Source organism: Parambassis ranga, chromosome 15 (genome assembly GCF_900634625.1).
Source record: "Parambassis ranga chromosome 15, fParRan2.1, whole genome shotgun sequence".
NCBI classification, from domain to species: Eukaryota; Metazoa; Chordata; class Actinopteri; family Ambassidae; genus Parambassis; species Parambassis ranga.
In genome coordinates this window covers 3,747,208-3,766,410 of record NC_041035.1, presented here as the reverse complement: position 1 = coordinate 3,766,410, position 19,203 = coordinate 3,747,208, and the positions used below count along the sequence as shown (strand labels likewise).

Sequence of the window (19,203 nt, the reverse complement as noted above, 5' to 3'; positions counted from 1 at the left end):
CAGAGCAGTGCTACAAATAGATATAGTGCCTAAATACTTCTACGATAATACTATTTGGTATGATTGCTCAGAAGCTCCTACTATTTGTGGGAAAACAGTATGAAGTATTAGTTTCATCTGCATTGAATGAAGTATATGGCAGATACTAGAAAGTTTTACCTTCAGATTATTTCCCTAATAGAAGTTAATATTAATATAATGTGTGCAAAAAGCAACATCTTGCCTTTTAAAAAAGCTGCAGAGCCATTTGGCCCACAAACATTTTCAAAGGGGCTGAATTTTTGGCAAAGTTTGGTGATTTCAGGGGGTCAAAACTGAGCCCAAATCGTGAGGAGACAATTATTCCTTCCGTCACAATAATAAGAGCTTGATTATCTAAAAAAAAAAAAAAAGTAAATCCTCTTTTTGCTGTAGCACCCCCAAGTGGCTGCTTTCAGTAGTACACATGCACAAATTTGACTTGGAATTCCAAAACGTACAGTATTTACTGGTTGTTTAGTTGACAGAGAGTATTTCCCCAAAGTTCAACCAAGTGTGGTATATAATAACACATTAAAACCAAATCCACTTGATCATCCACCAGACTAAATCAGCAGCACATTTACTGCATGTTTCAGGTTTTTAAGAGGAAACAGGGAATAAAAATAACTAGAATGTACAGTTCTTAGAGAAACTGCAGTGTGATCTCTGAAACCCTTACACAGCTTGATTGGTGATGAGATATGGCTACCAAAGCATATTTGTCACATGTTAACATGTGTTGCTTTCTCATTAAGTCTGTCACATAAGCCCGTGTCAGCACACAGGTCTGATGAAAGTTAGACAATGGGTTCAAAAATCAAGGTTTAACCTCAGAGACTGAATTTGACACCAGGCCTCACACAAAGAACAAAAACATGCAGCTGTAAAGCACATTTTCGTCCATAAAATGTGTTTTACAGCTGTCATTTTTTTCCTTTACAAGTTTGCGTCATCACTTCATGTACTCCTCTCTAGTGGTCCCGTCATCCTCAGTGGAGTATGTGCATTAGTAACATACAGATCCAGACAGTTTGTGTGGAAAAGGAGCACTTTATTTATTGCATGTAGTGTTTCTAAAGTCAGTTCATCCAAATAACTACTTGAGTGGCTTTGATCCTAATGTGTTTTTAATTTCTGCCTCTTCTTCAATAATATTTATATATATTATATGGTCTATAAATGGGTTCTACTCTTACTGCACTCAAATCAGTGGATATCTGAAAACAGCAGACTACACAGCAAAGCTACAGTACAGGTTCTTCCATTGTAACGGAGTGGCAGAAGAAGAAGAACATTCTTTATAATCTTGGCACACAAACCAAACTCAGTAGGGCCCAGCAGCACACAGGGATAATAATTAGTGATGAAATGTTTTTGTTTTTTTGGAATGTGGGTGAACTGACCCTTTAACAAACCCTAACAACCAGGGCTAAAAACACTCATAACAGAACGGAGAGACTTGAAGTCACGTGAGGGAGTCAAAGGTGTGTAACACTGCTGATACAGCAAAGCTCTGAGTGACCGTCAACTGTGGAGGTCCACTGTGGACGCCGACTACTGGCAGGAGAAATCTGTTATTGTCCAGTCCGTCGGTCAGAGTGGATCTTCCTCTGTGGACATCAGCTGCTGAGGTCACATGTCCAAAGGTCACAGGGTGTCTTTTATTCCAGCTCCACCAGCAGGTCTCCTTCTCCCACCGTCTCCCCTGCCTTACAGTGCACGCTTTTCACCTGGAATGTAGACACACACACACGGTGCACTCACAGACTATGCTCTGATCTTTCGCTTGTTTTTGTTTAGGTCAGGTCATATCTCATGTGGTTACCTTTGCTTGCCTCGCAGCTGTCAAACTATTTTGCATCTTCATGGCTTCAATCACACAGATCTCCTGACCCTCTGCCACCTACAGTTACACACAAACACAGTACAGTCATTACTGCTCACAGCTTAAGGAAGACAGACTCAGATTATCAGGAGGGGGGAGACAAAGGGGGAGACAAAGATTCCAAACTGTAGCTTTAAACTGAACACAATCCTCAAGATTCTCAGGATTCATATTTACATTAGTTTTAGTTGTGTCAGTACATGTGATGTAATATACTGGATTACATATGTAATCATTAAAGATTGCTGTGAGCATGTTGTAAAGTCTGTGTTGTGTATTGTGTTAAATTACTGTATCTCCAGGTTTGACAGACACAGCCACCACTGTGCCGGGCATCGGTGAACACAGGATGCTGCTGGTGTCTTCTGGAACTTTCTCTGGCATGTAGGAGTTCATTTCTGAGGCCAGCTTGGACAGAACACGAATCTTAAACTGAACAAGAAAACACAGTGTGAGGAACCTGGGGAGGAGGAAGTGATTTTACATCCTACAGTCTGTAGACCAGCCCTCTGATCCGGAACGGACCGTAGGATAAATGTAACTGTTTAACCACAGGAGGCAGTTTACACAAAACCTATGTATAAAATGCCTGTTCGAGCCCCAAACACTAACTTATTAACTATCCATCAAATTATTGCAAAACTACTTCTGTTATTATGTGTGAACATACCATATGGGTTACAGTCTACAACTGTCACATAGGCCTATTTGATGAGAACAGATTGGAGTCAAAGCTGCTCATACTTGCTTGATTAGCCCTCAAATGTCAGCTATTTGCAGCTTTTTTCTGCATAAATATGTTAAACAACTTCAGCCCTGTTGAAAACTACCAAAAATTAAATCATTTTATTCCTATTTTTGCTAATTTTTTGTGTTTTCTTCATAAAACATTACTGTGACATCAAGTAATCAAACCGACAAAAATTTTAAATTTGAATTCTAAAATGTGTCTAGAGAGAGTCTTTGTTACAAAAAATTGTGCCATATGCACCAACACAGATAAAATGGTGGCCAGGTAAAGAGGCAAAAATGACCCCAGAGTTAGGAGTAAAAGTGACGCTATCCTGTGTTATAATGTGTATTTGACCTTTTAAATGAAACCTTTGTGCAAACTTGGAATCTTACCAACGTGCCGAGGTACTGCAGGACAATTGTTCCTGAAGCATCTCTGGACACACACTACAAAAAAAGACAACATACAATCATCATTATCTGTAAGCTTTTCTATTTTAATTCAAGATGTGAAGCTTTAATTTGAGCCAGGATACAAGTCACTGAATCAATTTCATTTCTGTAATTATTCATTCTAGCTAATCTCTGCTATGCTGATGTGTGTGTGTGTGTTACCTGAAACATTCTTTGTGTGCCATTGATAGTCAGAGGTAGCAAAGGAGAGGACAGGCTCCACTGTCCAGTGACCTCCACCTTCTCTCCATCCACCTCCACCTGAAGTGACAAACAGATTCTGTTCTTATAGGTCCTATTACAGATATCACCTGTAAAAAAAATGCTCATTGATGCACGTTAAATACTTACAGTATAAACATTTCCTGATTTAGTAACCTCCACAGTGTGATGTCTCTCTCCCAGCTGAACACTCAGCTCCCAGTGGTTACATTCTACAGGAGAGGAGGCCACCCTGCAACACACACACACACACACACGGCTTATTTTGTATCATCATACAACAAAGCATTACCCTGTTGTTAACATCTTGATACCATGCACTGTATTTTTTAGAAAATGGTATAATAACATCAGTATTGCGTCTTCACCTCTGGTGGCCCAGGAACCTCTGTGAGCGGAGCTGAGCGGTGGTGTAGAGAGCTGCTGCAGAGGCCAGAACCTCCCTGCGTTTGTCCTCCTCCAGCTGGTGGCCCTTAAAGCCATCGGGGTAAACCTCAGGCAGAAAGTTGGTGCTGATGTCACCGGAGATGAAGCGAGGATGTGTGATGATTTCCCGCAGGAGGGGAATGTTGTGGGTCACACCTTGAGTGAAAAAAAACAAAGTTCTTTACAGAAAGGAGAGTAAGCTAGTTTCTATTTAGGGCGTGTGTATTTATGTTAACACTGTACCTCGGATGACGTAGTTATCCAGAGCTTCCTCCATCTTGGCAAGGGCTTCGGCTCGGGTGGCTCCGTAGGTAACCAACTACACAAAGGACATTATGTCATGACTACTGTCTTAGTGTTTCAGTGCATTCACATTTAATACATTACTGACCTTTGAGATCATGGGATCATAGTAGATGCTGATCTCACTGCCCTCCTGGATGCCACTGTCCACACGCACCTGAAAGAGGAGCGAAGAACTGTACATGTTGTCTCTGTTGTTGTGTATAAAGATGAGGAACTACACCTGAGACTTTTTACAAACTCATTGAAATCTGGATCAGAGGCATGCAGAATCAGATCATCTTACATTGCTGATGCCAAGTGGCTCTTGGTATTGAGAAAGCCGTCCAATAGAGGGGAGACCAAAAGACTTGTAGGGATCCTAACAGGAAAAAAAAACTCGCTGTAGAAACTGATTTTACTCAAAATGGTGATACATGACCCATATAGTCTGCTGAATATAAACAATTTTCTATTCTGTATTCTGATCTTTTAGCCTGTTGTGTTCTAGACATGGCTTTTATGTGTTGTCTTTGGGTTCAGGAAGCGAGTACTGAAAACAAAATACACCGTTTCCACACACACACACCTCTGCATAGACACGGCTCTCAATGGCCCAGCCATTTATTGGGATGTCCTCCTGTTTGTGCTGCAGTTTGTATCCTTTGGCCACCCTGATCATCTGCTGGACCAGGTCCAGGCCAGTGATGCACTCTGTAATGGGATGCTCCACCTGCAGTCAAAGGTGAAACATGGAATACTCAGCAAACAGACTGGAGACATATCAGTGTGCCTGTCAACAGGAAACCTTCATCAGCAGGATGAAAACCTGGGTTTCAAAAACTAAAAGTTACCCTATGTGTCAGAGACGGCACACACATCTGTATGATAATGCGTATTAGGACTGCATATCTCAACTAAATGATGAATTCCAATCCTTGTCCTAAAAACGTATATTAACCCAGTTTTGAACCATTAAACGGCACACACAGACCTGTAGTCGTGTGTTCATTTCCAGGAAATAGAAGTTCTTCTTGGAATCCACCAGGAACTCCACCGTGCCAGCAGAGGAGTACTGCACAGCTTTGGCCAGCTGCACTGCCTGCTCGCCCATCGCTCGCCGTGTCTCTGGATCCAGGAAGGTACTGAAGAGGGCACAACACACACACATTTACACATCCTACCTTCTAGAACTTGTTCCTGAAGGTACACTGACACATGCTGTTAAAGACAGGAATACGTGATTATGATGTGATCTTGGCCCAGTTATTTAATTAAAGTTCAATTTCTCATATTTAATTTAGAAGTTGAGCAGCACTCATGACAACCACTAACCTGGGAGCCTCCTCCACCACCTTCTGGTTCCTCCTTTGGATGGAGCACTCCCTCTCATTGAGCCACAGAGCGTTACCATGTTTATCAGCCAACACCTGCAAGACGCACACATCACCAACATTATATCAGACAAACACTCCATGAGGACATTATTATGTCATTATTATTATCATTAACACCATCACACAGGGAAAACGGCACCACTCTACACAGTGAGTCATGCTATACCTGGATCTCTATGTGTCTGGGGTTGTCGATGTACTTCTCGATGAGCAGCCGGTCGTCTCCGAAGCTGGATGCTGCCTCCTGAGACGAGAACCGGAAACCTTCCCTGTAACAGACACACACTCAAATTACAGCAGACTGCAAGTACAAACATTAGTCTCTCCAGTGGTCTGTACATGTTGTCTATTTCTGGTGTGCATGTGGTAATAAGATTTTCCACTAAATTAACGAATGTGTGTCTCCTTCTCTGCCATGCCCAGCAGACTATGCACTACTATCGGATCGTACTTGGTATAAAAGTGGAAACATTATTTATTGTCCTTTATAACAGAGGAGCAGCTGATGACACGGTGTATGTTAAGGACATGACAACAGCAGGATAACAATACCTGGTCTCCTCGTCATTCCAAGCAATTCTCATTCCTTTCCCTCCTCCTCCAGCAGATGCTTTGATCATCACTGGGTAGCCTAGACACAAAAAGGACACAGAGGGATAATTAAAGGTGTATGCCATTTAAATAAATGTATCAAAAAATGATGTGAAAAGACACACGCTGTCAAATATTTACTTATTATGGTTTAAATGAATGAAAGATGGATGAACTCTCACCGATTTCCTGTGCAATCTTCACAGCGTCCTCTGCATTCTGACAGAGACATAAAGACAGGTGTGGTTATGGATGAGGAACCAAAACGTTACAGACAACTGTCTCTGTACTTCAACCACACTAACAGGTGCAGCTGAACCATGAACATGTGTGAGGAAATATCTTTAAAAGCCAGTTTCAGATGCTGTAATGAGGTGTGTGTGCTACTCCTTACCATGTTACATTCCATGAAGGATGACATCAGCATTCATGTTCAGATTAATGTTTAGGCTACCTCTAAAAGTTCCATTGTAGCCATTTACAAAGCATAATATTGTTCTGTACGCTTGGTTTTCTTTAGTAAATATAATGGCGTGTTTTTGTTGGATACATGCATTGACGTTACCTTGACGACTCCATCAAATCCCGGGATAGTGTTGACCTTAGCAGCCTTGGCGATCAGCTTGCTCTCAATTTTATCTCCCATTGCCTGGATAGCATGTGTGTCTGGCCCAATGAATGTCACACCTTCTGCTGCCTAGCAACAACCAATAACACAGCTAGATTTACCACAGCAGATTAAACCATAGACCATATATGGATTAAACAAGTCAATCCAGGAGCATGTAAATGAGACTAAAACAGGGCAAAGGACTAAACAAATTAGCAACAAATACATGTAATACCTGTGATTGTGTCGACAGAAAATAAATGTGTTTTTATTACTCACCAGCCTCTTTGCAAACTCTTTATTTTCTGAGAGAAAACCATATCCAGGATGAACCTTTGCAACCGAAAAATAACAAGCTATTAATGTGCAATTCAATAGAGCAGCGGAGGACTCACAGCTGGGCTGCCTTGAGCAATTTCCCCATTGTGGGACTAATAAAGGTTTCAATTATTATTATTATTATTAATATATATAATACATAGATAGAAAATAAAATACATCGACTCATAATAACTGCTGTAATCTGCTATCACACAGCACACATCCATATACACACTCACAGCTTGTGTTCCAGTCAGTCTGATGGCTTCCATGATGGCGTCCATGTTCAGGTAGCTCTTGCTGGTGGGTGCAGGACCAACACAGATTGCCTCATCGGCCATCTTTACATGAACCTACATACATAAATGTACACAGGAATATCAAAACCACCATCACACACTTAGAACACTGCTATTCCAATTTCTATTGTCTGTAGGTCTGGAAATTAATGAAGTAACCACTGTTGTGCTGTGACATAAGTAAATGGTATATTTGGACTGCTGTCTAACACTGCAGGTACAAACTTGCCAGCACAGTAGGAACAGTGGTTATATAATCTTAGAAAGAAGCCACAGCCTGACACTGAATGCACTTCTGCTTGGAGGCAAAAAGGTGAGTGCTCATGTAGCTTATGAGGCTAAAAATACTATTTATCTTTTTATGGTAAGACAGAAATCAGGCAAAATATACTGTTTGTATTGTTAAAAAAATATAAACCTCATTGTTTATCTACATACACACAAGTTAAGGTTAAATGTATTTTCACTTCACAGTGCACTAACGCACAACCTGGCATGCTATTCTGGCTATTCTGAGCCACAAGCATCATTGTATGAGCTGCCGAGAGCACCCAGATGGAACATTACAGAAATAATCCCAGCAGGGATCAGTCCTGGAGGAACACTGATGGTAACTCACAGCATTGGAGTCCACATCACTGTGAACAGCTACTGTCTTTATGCCCATCTTCTTACACGTCTTCATCACCTGACAGAAAGGAACACAGAATTCATACTGATTTATTAAGTCATCATTAAATACAGGTAGTGGTTCTGTGTGCATCAACAATTGTGGTCCTCACAATACTTGACTTTATAAGCACCTTTTCTTTAAGGGCTGTCAATCAACCAGAAACACACCTTCTCTTTTCTGATCTACAGATCAGATGAAGTCATTTGTTACCACATAACTTGTGTGTGCGGCCTTTTAAAATCATAATAATGCTTAGTTGTGTGGTGGGATTACAATAAATATGTATTTAAAAATATTGTATGAGTTTTGTCAGCTCCTGCTCACATTACATTACAACACTGACTGTGAGATACTGATGGGAGAAGGAAGTCACCTGCCTGAGAGAAAGTGTAGCAGGAAACTGAAATTAATCCCAGGCCTGCTTTCAAGAATTCTGACTTTGATTTGACATTACCCCTCGCTGTCCCTGGAGGGGAGGTCAGACACACTGTGGGTTTATGTGCATAAATCATTATATGTGGAAACCACTCTTACCCTGCATGCAATCTCTCCTCTGTTAGCAATGAGGATCTTATCAAAGGTCTGTGGAAGAAAAACAGCAGATTAGCACAGTTTAGCACGAACACAGCAAGGTTTTACTAAAAACACTTTCTTTACCCTCTTACTCTGAGTCATACTGAGTCAGCAGATGATTGTTGTGCACAGTTAAACAGGAGAGAATAGAGTCATATATTACCTTTTCAGTGGGGTTGGACACTGTGGAATATTGTGCCCTGCGATGCATGGTGCAGCATGTTGAGCGAAGTGAGGCATACTGCAAAACACAAAAACACAGAAAAAGACGTATTTATCACACTTATCACAGTCTTTAAAGGGCGCACATTAGTTCACCAGGAATGAATGGCTCCTACAGACACTTTTATTTATACAGAGGCATAGTAAAAAAACAACAAGGTGGTCTGTTCACATATTTTGTGGATCTCTAGAAAGGCAAAGACATAGAAAATATGCCCACTTAAAAAAAATAACCTGTGTTATTTTATTGTCACCATTTACAGACAGAAACTTAAAGGTACATTGTTATTTTGTTTTTATGGTAAGGTGTATTCCATTCATAGCATTACTAAGTTAGTATTTTACAAGTATTAAAGACTATAATGATATTTTGTAAAGCGTCCATTAAACCCACACTGGTGGGCTTGCATGTTGCGTGTCACGTACAAAGACTTTTTGCTATGTTATGTGTTGTTGCTCAGCTAAAAAACATAAAGACAGTGAAAAGTCCACCAGGAAGAGAAGGTAAAGGGTAAACTGACAGCGGAGCAGCACGCCGCGCACAGCCCGTCCAACACACGCTGGTTGTCCTTTGTTTCGCTCGCTGTCAAAAGAAGTCGCAGACGCCATTTTTTTATGTGCCACTTTTCTGACAACAATTTTGACAACAATGTAAAACTTCTTCTGTGAAATGCTATGTTTGTTATTGCTGACGCTCGTTACGCGTTCAGGGCTTTCTGTACTTCTCCTCAGCGGACCGTCTCCACGCAGGTGAGGTCACACCGTCAGCGTGCTGCTAGTGTCTGCACAGCTGTCTGTCAGTTAGTTCGCTTTGTGTCCTGCAGCTGTCCGCTCGTCAACTCACCTTTACCACAAACAGGAGCCTGTTCACTGATGAAGACAGACTGTGCGCCGCCATGTTGCCGAGGGTCAACCGACGTGACGTCACGTCGTGTTAAAGACCGGAGTGGTGGAGAAAGAGGCGTCAACTCTATCCTGTTTTTTTCTTGTAAACTTTATTTAAACTTTTTTTGACAGCTTAATATTTTTTTAAATACAGAAAATAATTTGTAAATGTATTATTATTATTATTATTATTATTATTATTATTATTATTATTATTATTATTATTATTATTATTATTATAAGCATCATATAAGCTTCACTCCACATTACACCATTATTTTAAAATGCAGATTTAATGGACAAAGGAGGTCGTTAGATGGAATAATAATAATAATAATAATAACTCTTTTATTCATGTTAAAATTCAAAGTCAAATAATGCTGATTTCAAACATAAATTTATCACTGCCAATAATTTTACTACCAAAAACTATCTCCATTATTTTTAATAAACCTGATTGAAGGTACAATACAGTAGTCTTCTCATATATATTGGGGAAAAGGGTAAGGTATTTATTGTCACAGCAAGCTTTTACATTACTTATTTTTTTCTTGTCCCACTTAGAACAGCCCACTCCTGTTTAGTCATGGTGTCAGTAGGTTCTGTGTCATCAGTCTAAAGCAGTGACAGTGCTACCACAGTGCCATCTAGAGGTACTATAAGTGTTGTCCACAACCCACAACAGTGGTGATCCAAGGCAGGAGCATCACCTTTCTCAAAGCAGGAGATCAACCACAGACAACACTGTTACAAGCAGTCTGTGGCCACACAATTGCAAGGCACTTGGCATAACTGACACGTGGCCTAGAAAGTCAGCTTGGAAAAGGCTTATGACCAGCACTCCAGAGGGATTCTGTGGGGGCAGTGTGGGTGTCAATGGGCTCCTGCATGATGTCTAGAAGCAGACATTCTAATTAAGCATTTTGTGTGTTGTGCATGAATAGTACTGCACGGCAAAAGATACATTTTAAAACTCCCTTTAAAAGATGATACAAAGGATGTACTTTACAAAGTTCTCAACAATTGAAAACACTTCATGATGAAAACGGATGGAAAATTCTGCATGACATGAAACCCCCGATAAGCATTTTTATCATTTCAAATATCAAACATGTTTGCATGGTACAGTCCATTTCCTGATTCTAGTTCAAGCTGCATTCCAGATGGTGAGGACCAACTGGCTGCAGTGAAAATTTAGAGGTTGATGGATTATTCCATCTGATTGATCCAAAATGGATTTTGTAACAAGGGGACAAGTACGAGTATGTACTGTATGTAAAACATACATCCATAATTGCTATAAACAGAACAGGTTGTCTAACAGATGGTGTGGCGCCCACAGAGACTGGATCTGAACATCCTGGAATCAGTCTGGTATTACATAATGTTACAGAAGATGTTCAGAGAGTGCAGCCAGTGTACTACCGGGGACCACTGGTAAAGATCTAAAGGCAAAGAGGCTCAGAGCACCACATTTTGTGTAATGTGGTGATAATTACTGTTGGGCTCTAATGTTTTAGAGCTCTAATAGGTATTACACATCAGAAATCTAAGAGCTGTTAAAATAAACTTTTGAATATTAACGTACTAGTACTACTAACCGCACGTTGCTAGGCGATTTCATGATAAACAGGAAATCAGTGCCGCCCCATAATTCAATTCAACAATAGCGAAATGCAAATAGTGCATTAAGCTTTTTAATATTACACCTTTAACAACAGTATGATATATGTGTGTGTTAAAGCGATCTCTTATTTGTATGTTGTTAATGCGTGTGAAGATATAACCTTAGTCAGATTTCTGGAAATGTTTTCTCCATCCACACAAAAATATCAAATTATCAAACCATTAAACTCATCTTTTTTTTCCCTTTAATGAATAATCTGGATTTTAAACAGTATCCTATATGTCCGTGCTCTTGTGTCTTCATCTGGTCCTGCATTCGAGCTGCCAGTTTTGCAAAAGTTAAGAGAAGGAAAACATATTGAGACACAGCTTAAAGTAAAGGTGAGCCTTCAAAATCGACATGACACTAAATAGATGAACAGACGATGTTATCGGTCATCAGGTTGAGTGGCTGACATGGGTCACTCCTGTGCTGGAAAAAACCCAAACTGAATGGGATTTTTAGTGAAAAATAAATTAATGAAATTATACATTTTTTTAAATATAATGATAAAGGACAGACAGAGGCTGTATAAAAACACAACATACAATACTGACATTCAACACAAAGAAAAGTCTCATCATTTGTTTTAATTCCATTTCCTGCACATTTCTTATAGACACATACTAAGTGTGTTTGTGGAGCATCAGGGCATTTTCACATAATCGGCTGAGTTCAGGAAGAATGGTTCAATGTATCAGTGTATGGCTGAACTGGAATAATCAGTTCAGGTGATACTGCATTTCAACTGTAAACACACACAGACACACAAACACACAAACATAAGACATTAATGGCACAGTTACTGTGTATAAATCAAATGAAGTTGTTATCAGCTGCTAGTTCACTCTTGTGTTTTCATACATACTGACTTCCTTCAGAGGACAGCCCTACAGTGGTTTGGCCTTCGTAGGTGGTTGTAATAACCACTTTTGAATAACTCTACTTTCTGGTGGATGTCCCATTTACCATGACACAGCAGCTCAGGTACATTTATAAGTTGCTGATAAATCAGTCTGCAACGAATCACAGGATGTGTTGGGGTCAATCTTTTACTGTCAGGGAAACACAGCTGAATTTAAAGGACCCTTGGAAATGGGACGGCTTTGTTGCAAGCCCCTGCATTCACCTCCATGCACCCCCATTGATCATATAATTGCCAGCCAGGAGAAGAGCCATGGTGCTATACTGAAAACATACAACCACTCACAATCCCATTCACACCTCCTGGCAGTTTTCAAGTAACAGGACCTGGCACAGAGACAACATATAAACAGCACACAGAAAGGCTCTGATAGAACCCAGGACCACCAGACTGTGAGGATGCAGTGCTCCTGATTACAGCCCACCATGTGAAGACTATGGCATCAGTGAATCTGCATGAAATAATATTCTGTAGTGATAAGCTTGGGAACATGGTGATCAAAAAGGTTTGATGGCTGTATACGACTGGAGTGCTGCATTAATGAGGCCTAAAACCCAGAAAGGTTTTTCTAGTATTTCCCGCTCCCTCATCAATGCACTTTGAATGTGGTTGGATGCAAGAACCGATGTCTGTAGTAAACACCAGCCCATGACATGTTTGACATCTCACCAAACAGGTCAAGCGTGCTATGCTTACGTGACTGTGGTGCAGCTTCTCAACAGTGTGACAGAACTTTAGATCTTTGATGATTTCTTAGATCCCATCTGGCATAATCCAAAAGCCAGTGGCAGGCAGAGGTGGGCTCCAACCTGGACCCAGCTCGTCATGACTTAGTAGTGGGTGTATAGCGGATATGGGTTTGACTTAATTAACCGTGTCGTGTTCTCTTTAAACCCCCTTTTCCCAGCTGTCCCACACTGCTCGTCTCCTTTTATGCAGCATGCTCAGACTGAATCAATATTCAAATGCCACTTCACATTGTTGCATCATGTGATCAAAGGGAGGAGACCAGCTGTCTTATGCATCATTTAATACACATTTTCATGTTAAAACAATTTGTGTGTGACGAGTGTGTAAATTTCGGAGGTGTTTACTAAATCAACAGTATTGGATCAGTACAAAGAAGAATCAGACCCCCCCTCCCTCCCCCCATCCCATCTCTCTTCAAACTGACGGATCAGACTGCGACCACGTAAACACTTCTGAACAAGTTCCTATCACTGGTTTGTTCCTAAAGGCCTCAGCTTGCTTACAACAAAGTGCTTGTCCGATCACCTCACCATATATAAAACTATGTTTTTTTTTTTTTATACAAATACAAAGTAGTTTGTTAAAAGCATTCTGAGACCTGAACTACCCTCCACCCCCGTGTGCCTGCTGTTTAGGACCTGCAGTGTGACCACGTGTACACTGTGAGCTCAGGTTAACATCAACCTCTTTACACCAGCGTTGAGTTAGCCCTTGAAATAGCTTCACCTTGGAGGAGCTCCTAAGAAGCTCAATAATCTTTAGAGAGTTTTGCTGTGTCTCAAATCACATTCTTCCACACTTATCCATATAGAATATATTCATTAAATACATATACATACTGACAGACCATAGCTGCCTTGGTACATAGTAAACAGATGTGATAGAAACATGGCAGTTGTCAAGAACAGGACAATTCTAGTTCTACTAAAAATGATAACTTTACAGCATTTAGCAAACACCTCGGCATCTGCTACCTGTGGCATTTATTATGCTACATATACTGTAGGTGTGAGTGATGTCATGGCATCCAACCACAACCCAATCTCTTTCTGCATTATTACACTTACAGAGAAATGTGATAGGCCAATATCAACAGATGGATATATTGGTCAGGCTCTACCATGATTATGTCATATAATCAAAAAGGATAATACACTTCTTACCTTCAATGGTCTTTGTCTATATAGTGGAGGGCGCTGTGGTTGTGACGGTGAACATATAACTTTGCACAAATTTGTAGTGGATATATTCAACTGCTTTTGGCCAATTGCACAGATTCTTTCCACTTAATTTCAGAGAGCATCAGGTCTTTCCTGTAATGGAATTAACATATTAAGATGCTTAATGTTATACTCACTGGTGTGAACAAGCACTGGGGGAGTGTAAACCTTATCATCTTATTAGCCAATGTTGATGTTTTGGTATCTGCAGACACTGGAGCCTTGCTGATAACATGTTAATTTATCTATCTGGAATGATTCAATGCTGCAACATGTAGGAGTTAACCTGCTACAACAGCCACTTGCTTTATTTCTGCTGAGTAAAGATGAACAACTTTATTACCAAGAACATACACATATTAACATATGTGAATATGGCCAAAAGGAGTTAAGTATCAGTGAATTTGATATCTGCAAAAATGTAATATTTTGCAGCCTTACTGCTAAGTGCACAAATTTGAGACAACACAGTGTGCTGCATGGAAGTATGTGACATGAGACACAGTATCTCTCTCTGGTCATTGTGTACACACACCCTGTTTATATTCAGCAAGCAGAGCAACATTCTCTGGTCCACTTCAATAAACGTAACTGCTTTGTTAGTTCAGGTTAACTAGCTAACACTGATAACTTGCATTTTGTTTCAAAACCATAAAGATGGACTTCCTCTTGTCCGTTCTGTCACCATCTGAGCCGTTTCTTTTGGTCCACACATCAGGACAATCTCTGAGCTGAGTCTTTTTTTTTTCTTTTTTTTTTTTTTTAATGTGAGACGCAGTAAAAATCCTTCTCTCTGATGCTGAACCACACAAATGCATGTTCCAGCCTGACCAGGGTCTGATAATATGAGATCTGTCCTTGATGTCCAAAATCATCAGTCCCCCTGTCTTACGTGACATACTCATCCTCATCGCTAGGTTCTGATTTGATGTGGTCTGGGTGGAGTAGAGGGAAGTCTGGTGCTGTAGTCCTGGTGCAGACATACCACTCCTTAATGTTAGACAACTGAGGTAAGGCTGGGTTGACTGAACGCTGGCTCCTCCGTGGGGTCCTGGCGCTCTGCTGCTTCTGGCTAAGCTGATTCTTTAAGCTGGACAGAGACAGGTCCAGGGGCATCGCCAACGGAGACGAACTCCGCAGCAGCAGCTTATGGTCCGCTTCGCTGGCTGAGCTGATGTCCATGTCATGATTGGACAGAAGAGGAAAATGCATGTTTTTGTTGGCAAGCGATGGGGAGAGACGGTTCATTTTAAGGTCGAGAGGCTCAAGGATGGCCTGATGAGGTTGCTGGAGTTGATGAGGGATGGGGTCGTACAGGTCCTGATGTTCAGAGGTAGGTGACGACTTGACGTGAACCTTCATGTGTTTGCGCAGGGAGCTGGGGTGTGTGTAAGACTTGGTGCAGCCCAGTGCTTTGCAGTCGTAGGGTTTGGAGGCTGTGTGGACCTGTGAGTGCTTCTTCCGGTCACTGCTGTTGGCAAAACGCCGCTCACAGAACTCACACTGGAATGGCTTCTCACCTGTAACACAAACAGTCAGATAGTGATGCAGGTATATTTTATGCAAAGAGGCAAGGTGCTACATTTGGCCTTAAACTGAAATAACATGAACAACTTCAGTGCACTGAAGAGACAAGTGGTTCGAGCTACAGTGTAACTCAACGCAAAACACTGTTGAGGCGATCAACAGCTGGTAAACTTCTATGGGTTTTTGGATTAGGTGTCTGAGTTTACATCTCATACCCTCCCTTGCAAAAATTGGTAAAATTGTTGAAAAATGAAGTAACTGTTGTCATGAAACAAGGTAGACTAAAGCAACTAACAGGATGGTGGAGTGTCTGAAAGCAATAATAAGGAACAAAGAAAGATTCTGAGTTTCCAAACAAAGAGGAAACAACGCATTCAGAGATGAGAAAAGAATAAAAAAAAACATTTCTTGACACTACACAATAGAACTTTCCAATAATAAACTGGTCAAATAAATGTTCAGCTAAGACAGAGACAAGACAGTTCCCTGAGCTGTTCCTGTATCTGTGTCACATGGACCTTTCAGCAGCATTAGCATAGGCTCCTTAGCCTCTTGATGTCAATGAGAAAAGTGAGCATGATTCTTAGATTTTGAGGGAGTCACTCACACTTTGAGCATCAAACTAAGTATTGGACCCATTTGTCCCAAATCGCTAAGAGAGCAATAAATGTAGTCCACAAAACAAATCACTGCATCCTGATAACACAAAGATGGACAAAATGTTGTCTTAGTGTGCTAATTCCTGCTGGATGAATACAGTGATTGTAAACACGTGGATCATGGTGTTGTAACAGGCTATTAATGTGATGTCAGTGTCGGTATGTTTCTGTATTTCCTCTTATTTAAAAAAAATAACTAATCATTTTATATTTGGTGCCTAGAAATGTCCATGCTTTTGCTGATATGTGTGATGATCTCGCAAGACACTTGCATAGGCAGTATCACCTTTGTAAATGAAACATCAGCATTTGCTCACAATGAACATTGACAGGATGACAGGTGGAAACGAATCAGTTCCACTTTCACACAGCCTACAGCTTCACTTATCCCACCTATGCTCTCATTTGCTTGTCTCAAACTTAAAATTAAGCCAATGTTATTCCACCTAATCCTTGATGCCAGTGGTTTATCAGTGCTGTGCAATCTAAAAGGATTGTGCCTCTTGTCTATCATTTTCCATGGATCCTCTGTGCTGATTCGTCCATTCACACAGCAGTGACTCTTTAACTAACTCTGATATTGGCTCATGTGGGCCTATGATACACATTTACTGCAGCTTCTTTAAGGGAATCAATCTAACATCATTTATAGAATGTCTTTAGACTCTACTCTGTCCTCGGCTTTTGGTTGTGAAGTCACAAATAAGGCTGATTCCTGTCACCTTGCATGACTCCTGAGCTGCGGATTAGACTCCTCTAGGAAACAAGGAAGCAACGAAGTGGGATGTGGCTCGATGCTGAACGGAGCCTGCGTAAACATGGAGGGGATTCCTAGCAGACTGAGAACAATCTCTGTGATCCTGTATGTTCTCAGTGTCTGTCAGGAAGCTGCTGTCTTGGTGGATCTACAGAGCATACTGACAAGTCTCTGCGCTGTGTGTGTGTGTGTGTGTGGTCACTGAATCATGAAAGCCTACCAGTGTGCGTGCGCGTGTGGATCTTGAGGTTCTCGGAGCGTGCAAACATCTTGCCGCAGTTGGGAAATGCGCATGAAAAAGGCTTCTCCCCGGTGTGCACGCGAATGTGGTTGATGAGTTTGTATTTGGCTTTGAACGCCTTCCCGTCGCGTATACACTCGTCCCACATGCAGACGTGACTGAGGGTCTCCAGCCCCGCTGCTACATGCTCGGTGGTGACGTGGTCCACTAGCTCGTGCATGGAGCTGAAAGTTTGGTCGCAGACGGATGTCGCCGTCCGCCCCAGCCTCTGTCTCGAAGAAGTTCGGTCAGTCCATTTGCACACCAGCTCGGTTTTGACGGTGGGGCCTTTGGAGAAATCCAGCAGGCCGTCCATCCCATCGCCAGCCCCGGTGTCGGCAGAAGCGGAGATACTGGTGGCTCTCGGCTGGGGTGGTGAGACGATGCTCGAAGCCCCGGAGTTGTTGTTCCCCAGCGGAGAGACAAGGCCATTGTGCCTGGCCACCACTGCCGTCCGCTTCATGCTCAGCACGGCGGGCTGTCCCGCTCCTATCGCCAACTACAATCCTCGCTTCCACGTAAAATGACTTAAATCCAGCTGGCGCCGCGTTCACCGCTGTCCCACTTCCTTCTTGCGTGTATTGGTGAAGGCAAGGGCGCATGCGGCAGTGTCTTTACCCCCCGCTGTTCGGTGTTAGATCCCGAGAGTCAGAGCCTCCATGCTTTTATTTACTGTGAATGGAGGTGAACAGAGTCGAAGGAATACAACAGGCTGCGACCCAACACCGTCTAGTGGCGTCCTTGTCTCCTTTCCTTCCTTCCTCGCTCCGGACTCGATCTCTTTTTCTTATTTTGTGTTTAACAGGCGCATTAAGTTAAGATGTGTATATGTGCTTAGTGTGTATGTAGAAAAGCCACAGTGACTTTATAAATGCATAAAAATATACAAATACAAAAAACACATTAGAATAATATCTGGATTAGGGTAATGTGGGACACATTTTGTAATTCTGACGTTTTTTTTTTTATCTAAAGCCAATTAAAGCCTTATTTTTCTGCTGTTTTTAATTTTTTAAAATATATTTCTCTTGAGGAACCAGTAATAAATCTATAATACATTAAGGAATTGTGTGTGTATCTAAAGCCTGCTCCTTTATGATGTCTCTGTTGTCTCCCAGTCAGACCCTAATGGGTGACAGCAGTATTTTTCTGCTGTATTTTTCTACATAGGTCAAAAATACTAAGTATGCCTATGTCAATACAGAAAATTCACAATACACAAAACCATAGAATATACAGCCATAATCACACTTTATGTAAACATAAGGTTTCAGACATGAACATGTAGAATTAATTCAAATAGCATTGAACTGGTTCAGTTCAATTTAATCACAAAACATCCATGTGAATGTGTTCATAAGACCAAGTGGTTGCAGTGCTTTTATGAGATGTGTTCCAATGCTATGAGAAGTATCATGTCTTGCATTATCCTGGAACCCTGGGTAATTCAAATTCCACATACTATCAAGATACTGATAGAAAATGTAAAACATTTGCTGTCTGTAATGCAGATATGACTCATTCACTGGATGCTATGCTGACATCCGGTGCTATTGAATGTCATTCTAATCATGTGTCCTGATTGTTAAACAAACAAATAATTGTGAAGTCCTGTAACAAAATATGGATTACACTTGGTTTTGTTTGGAATTGTGGCAATAAAAATAATAAGTATTTTTCACTTTTTGGGAACACCGCATAGGTTATATCGTATAATGTATATATGATCTAAACTGGTAACATATTTGGGTTTTACAGTTTTTAGGTATTGCTCGGTCTTACGTTTCAATTCAGTATTTTCTCAAATCTACGGTTTTCAGCACCCGG

At 41.1% G+C, this 19,203-nt stretch overlaps 2 protein-coding genes across 2 annotated transcripts; both read right to left on the bottom strand.

Annotated features, from left to right (window-relative positions):
- Positions 1-1,051: 1,051 nt before the first annotated feature.
- On the bottom strand, positions 1,052-9,653 carry pcca (propionyl-CoA carboxylase subunit alpha). The gene is made up of 23 exons (XM_028424152.1): positions 9,552-9,653; positions 8,649-8,726; positions 8,447-8,494; positions 7,859-7,927; positions 7,180-7,293; positions 6,899-6,952; positions 6,575-6,706; positions 6,192-6,228; positions 5,971-6,049; positions 5,585-5,687; positions 5,357-5,451; positions 5,016-5,166; positions 4,611-4,754; positions 4,329-4,403; positions 4,131-4,199; positions 3,983-4,058; positions 3,682-3,895; positions 3,443-3,545; positions 3,254-3,352; positions 3,032-3,085; positions 2,198-2,338; positions 1,847-1,924; positions 1,052-1,751 (listed from the first exon to the last, which is right to left on the bottom strand). The coding sequence occupies exons 1-23, from the start codon at positions 9,603-9,605 to the stop codon at positions 1,683-1,685; spliced, it is 2,136 nt and encodes a 711-aa protein (XP_028279953.1). The 5' UTR covers positions 9,606-9,653; the 3' UTR covers positions 1,052-1,682.
- Positions 9,654-14,474: 4,821 nt separating this feature from the next.
- Positions 14,475-18,085, bottom strand: LOC114447818 (zinc finger protein ZIC 4-like). The gene is made up of 2 exons (XM_028424304.1): positions 17,317-18,085; positions 14,475-15,673 (listed from the first exon to the last, which is right to left on the bottom strand). Exons 1-2 carry the CDS (start codon positions 17,837-17,839, stop codon positions 15,042-15,044), a joined length of 1,155 nt encoding a protein of 384 aa, XP_028280105.1. The 5' UTR covers positions 17,840-18,085; the 3' UTR covers positions 14,475-15,041.
- Positions 18,086-19,203: the final 1,118 nt, after the last annotated feature.

Excerpts from the sequence above, each read along its gene's own strand:
- pcca (XM_028424152.1), bottom strand. The coding sequence starts at position 9,605 with ATGGCGGCGCACAGTCTGTCTTCATCAGTGAACAGGCTCCTGTTTGTG. Across the intron at positions 6,953-7,179 it reads GACTGACTGGAACACAAGCT|GTTCATCCTGGATATGGTTT; the intron begins GTGAGTGTGTAT and ends TCGGTTGCAAAG. Across the intron at positions 5,452-5,584 it reads CCAGACACATAGAGATCCAG|GTGTTGGCTGATAAACATGG; the intron begins GTATAGCATGAC and ends TGCGTCTTGCAG.
- LOC114447818 (XM_028424304.1), bottom strand. The coding sequence starts at position 17,839 with ATGAAGCGGACGGCAGTGGTGGCCAGGCACAATGGCCTTGTCTCTCCG. Across the intron at positions 15,674-17,316 it reads CCACACGCGCACGCACACTG|GTGAGAAGCCATTCCAGTGT; the intron begins GTAGGCTTTCAT and ends TTTGTGTTACAG.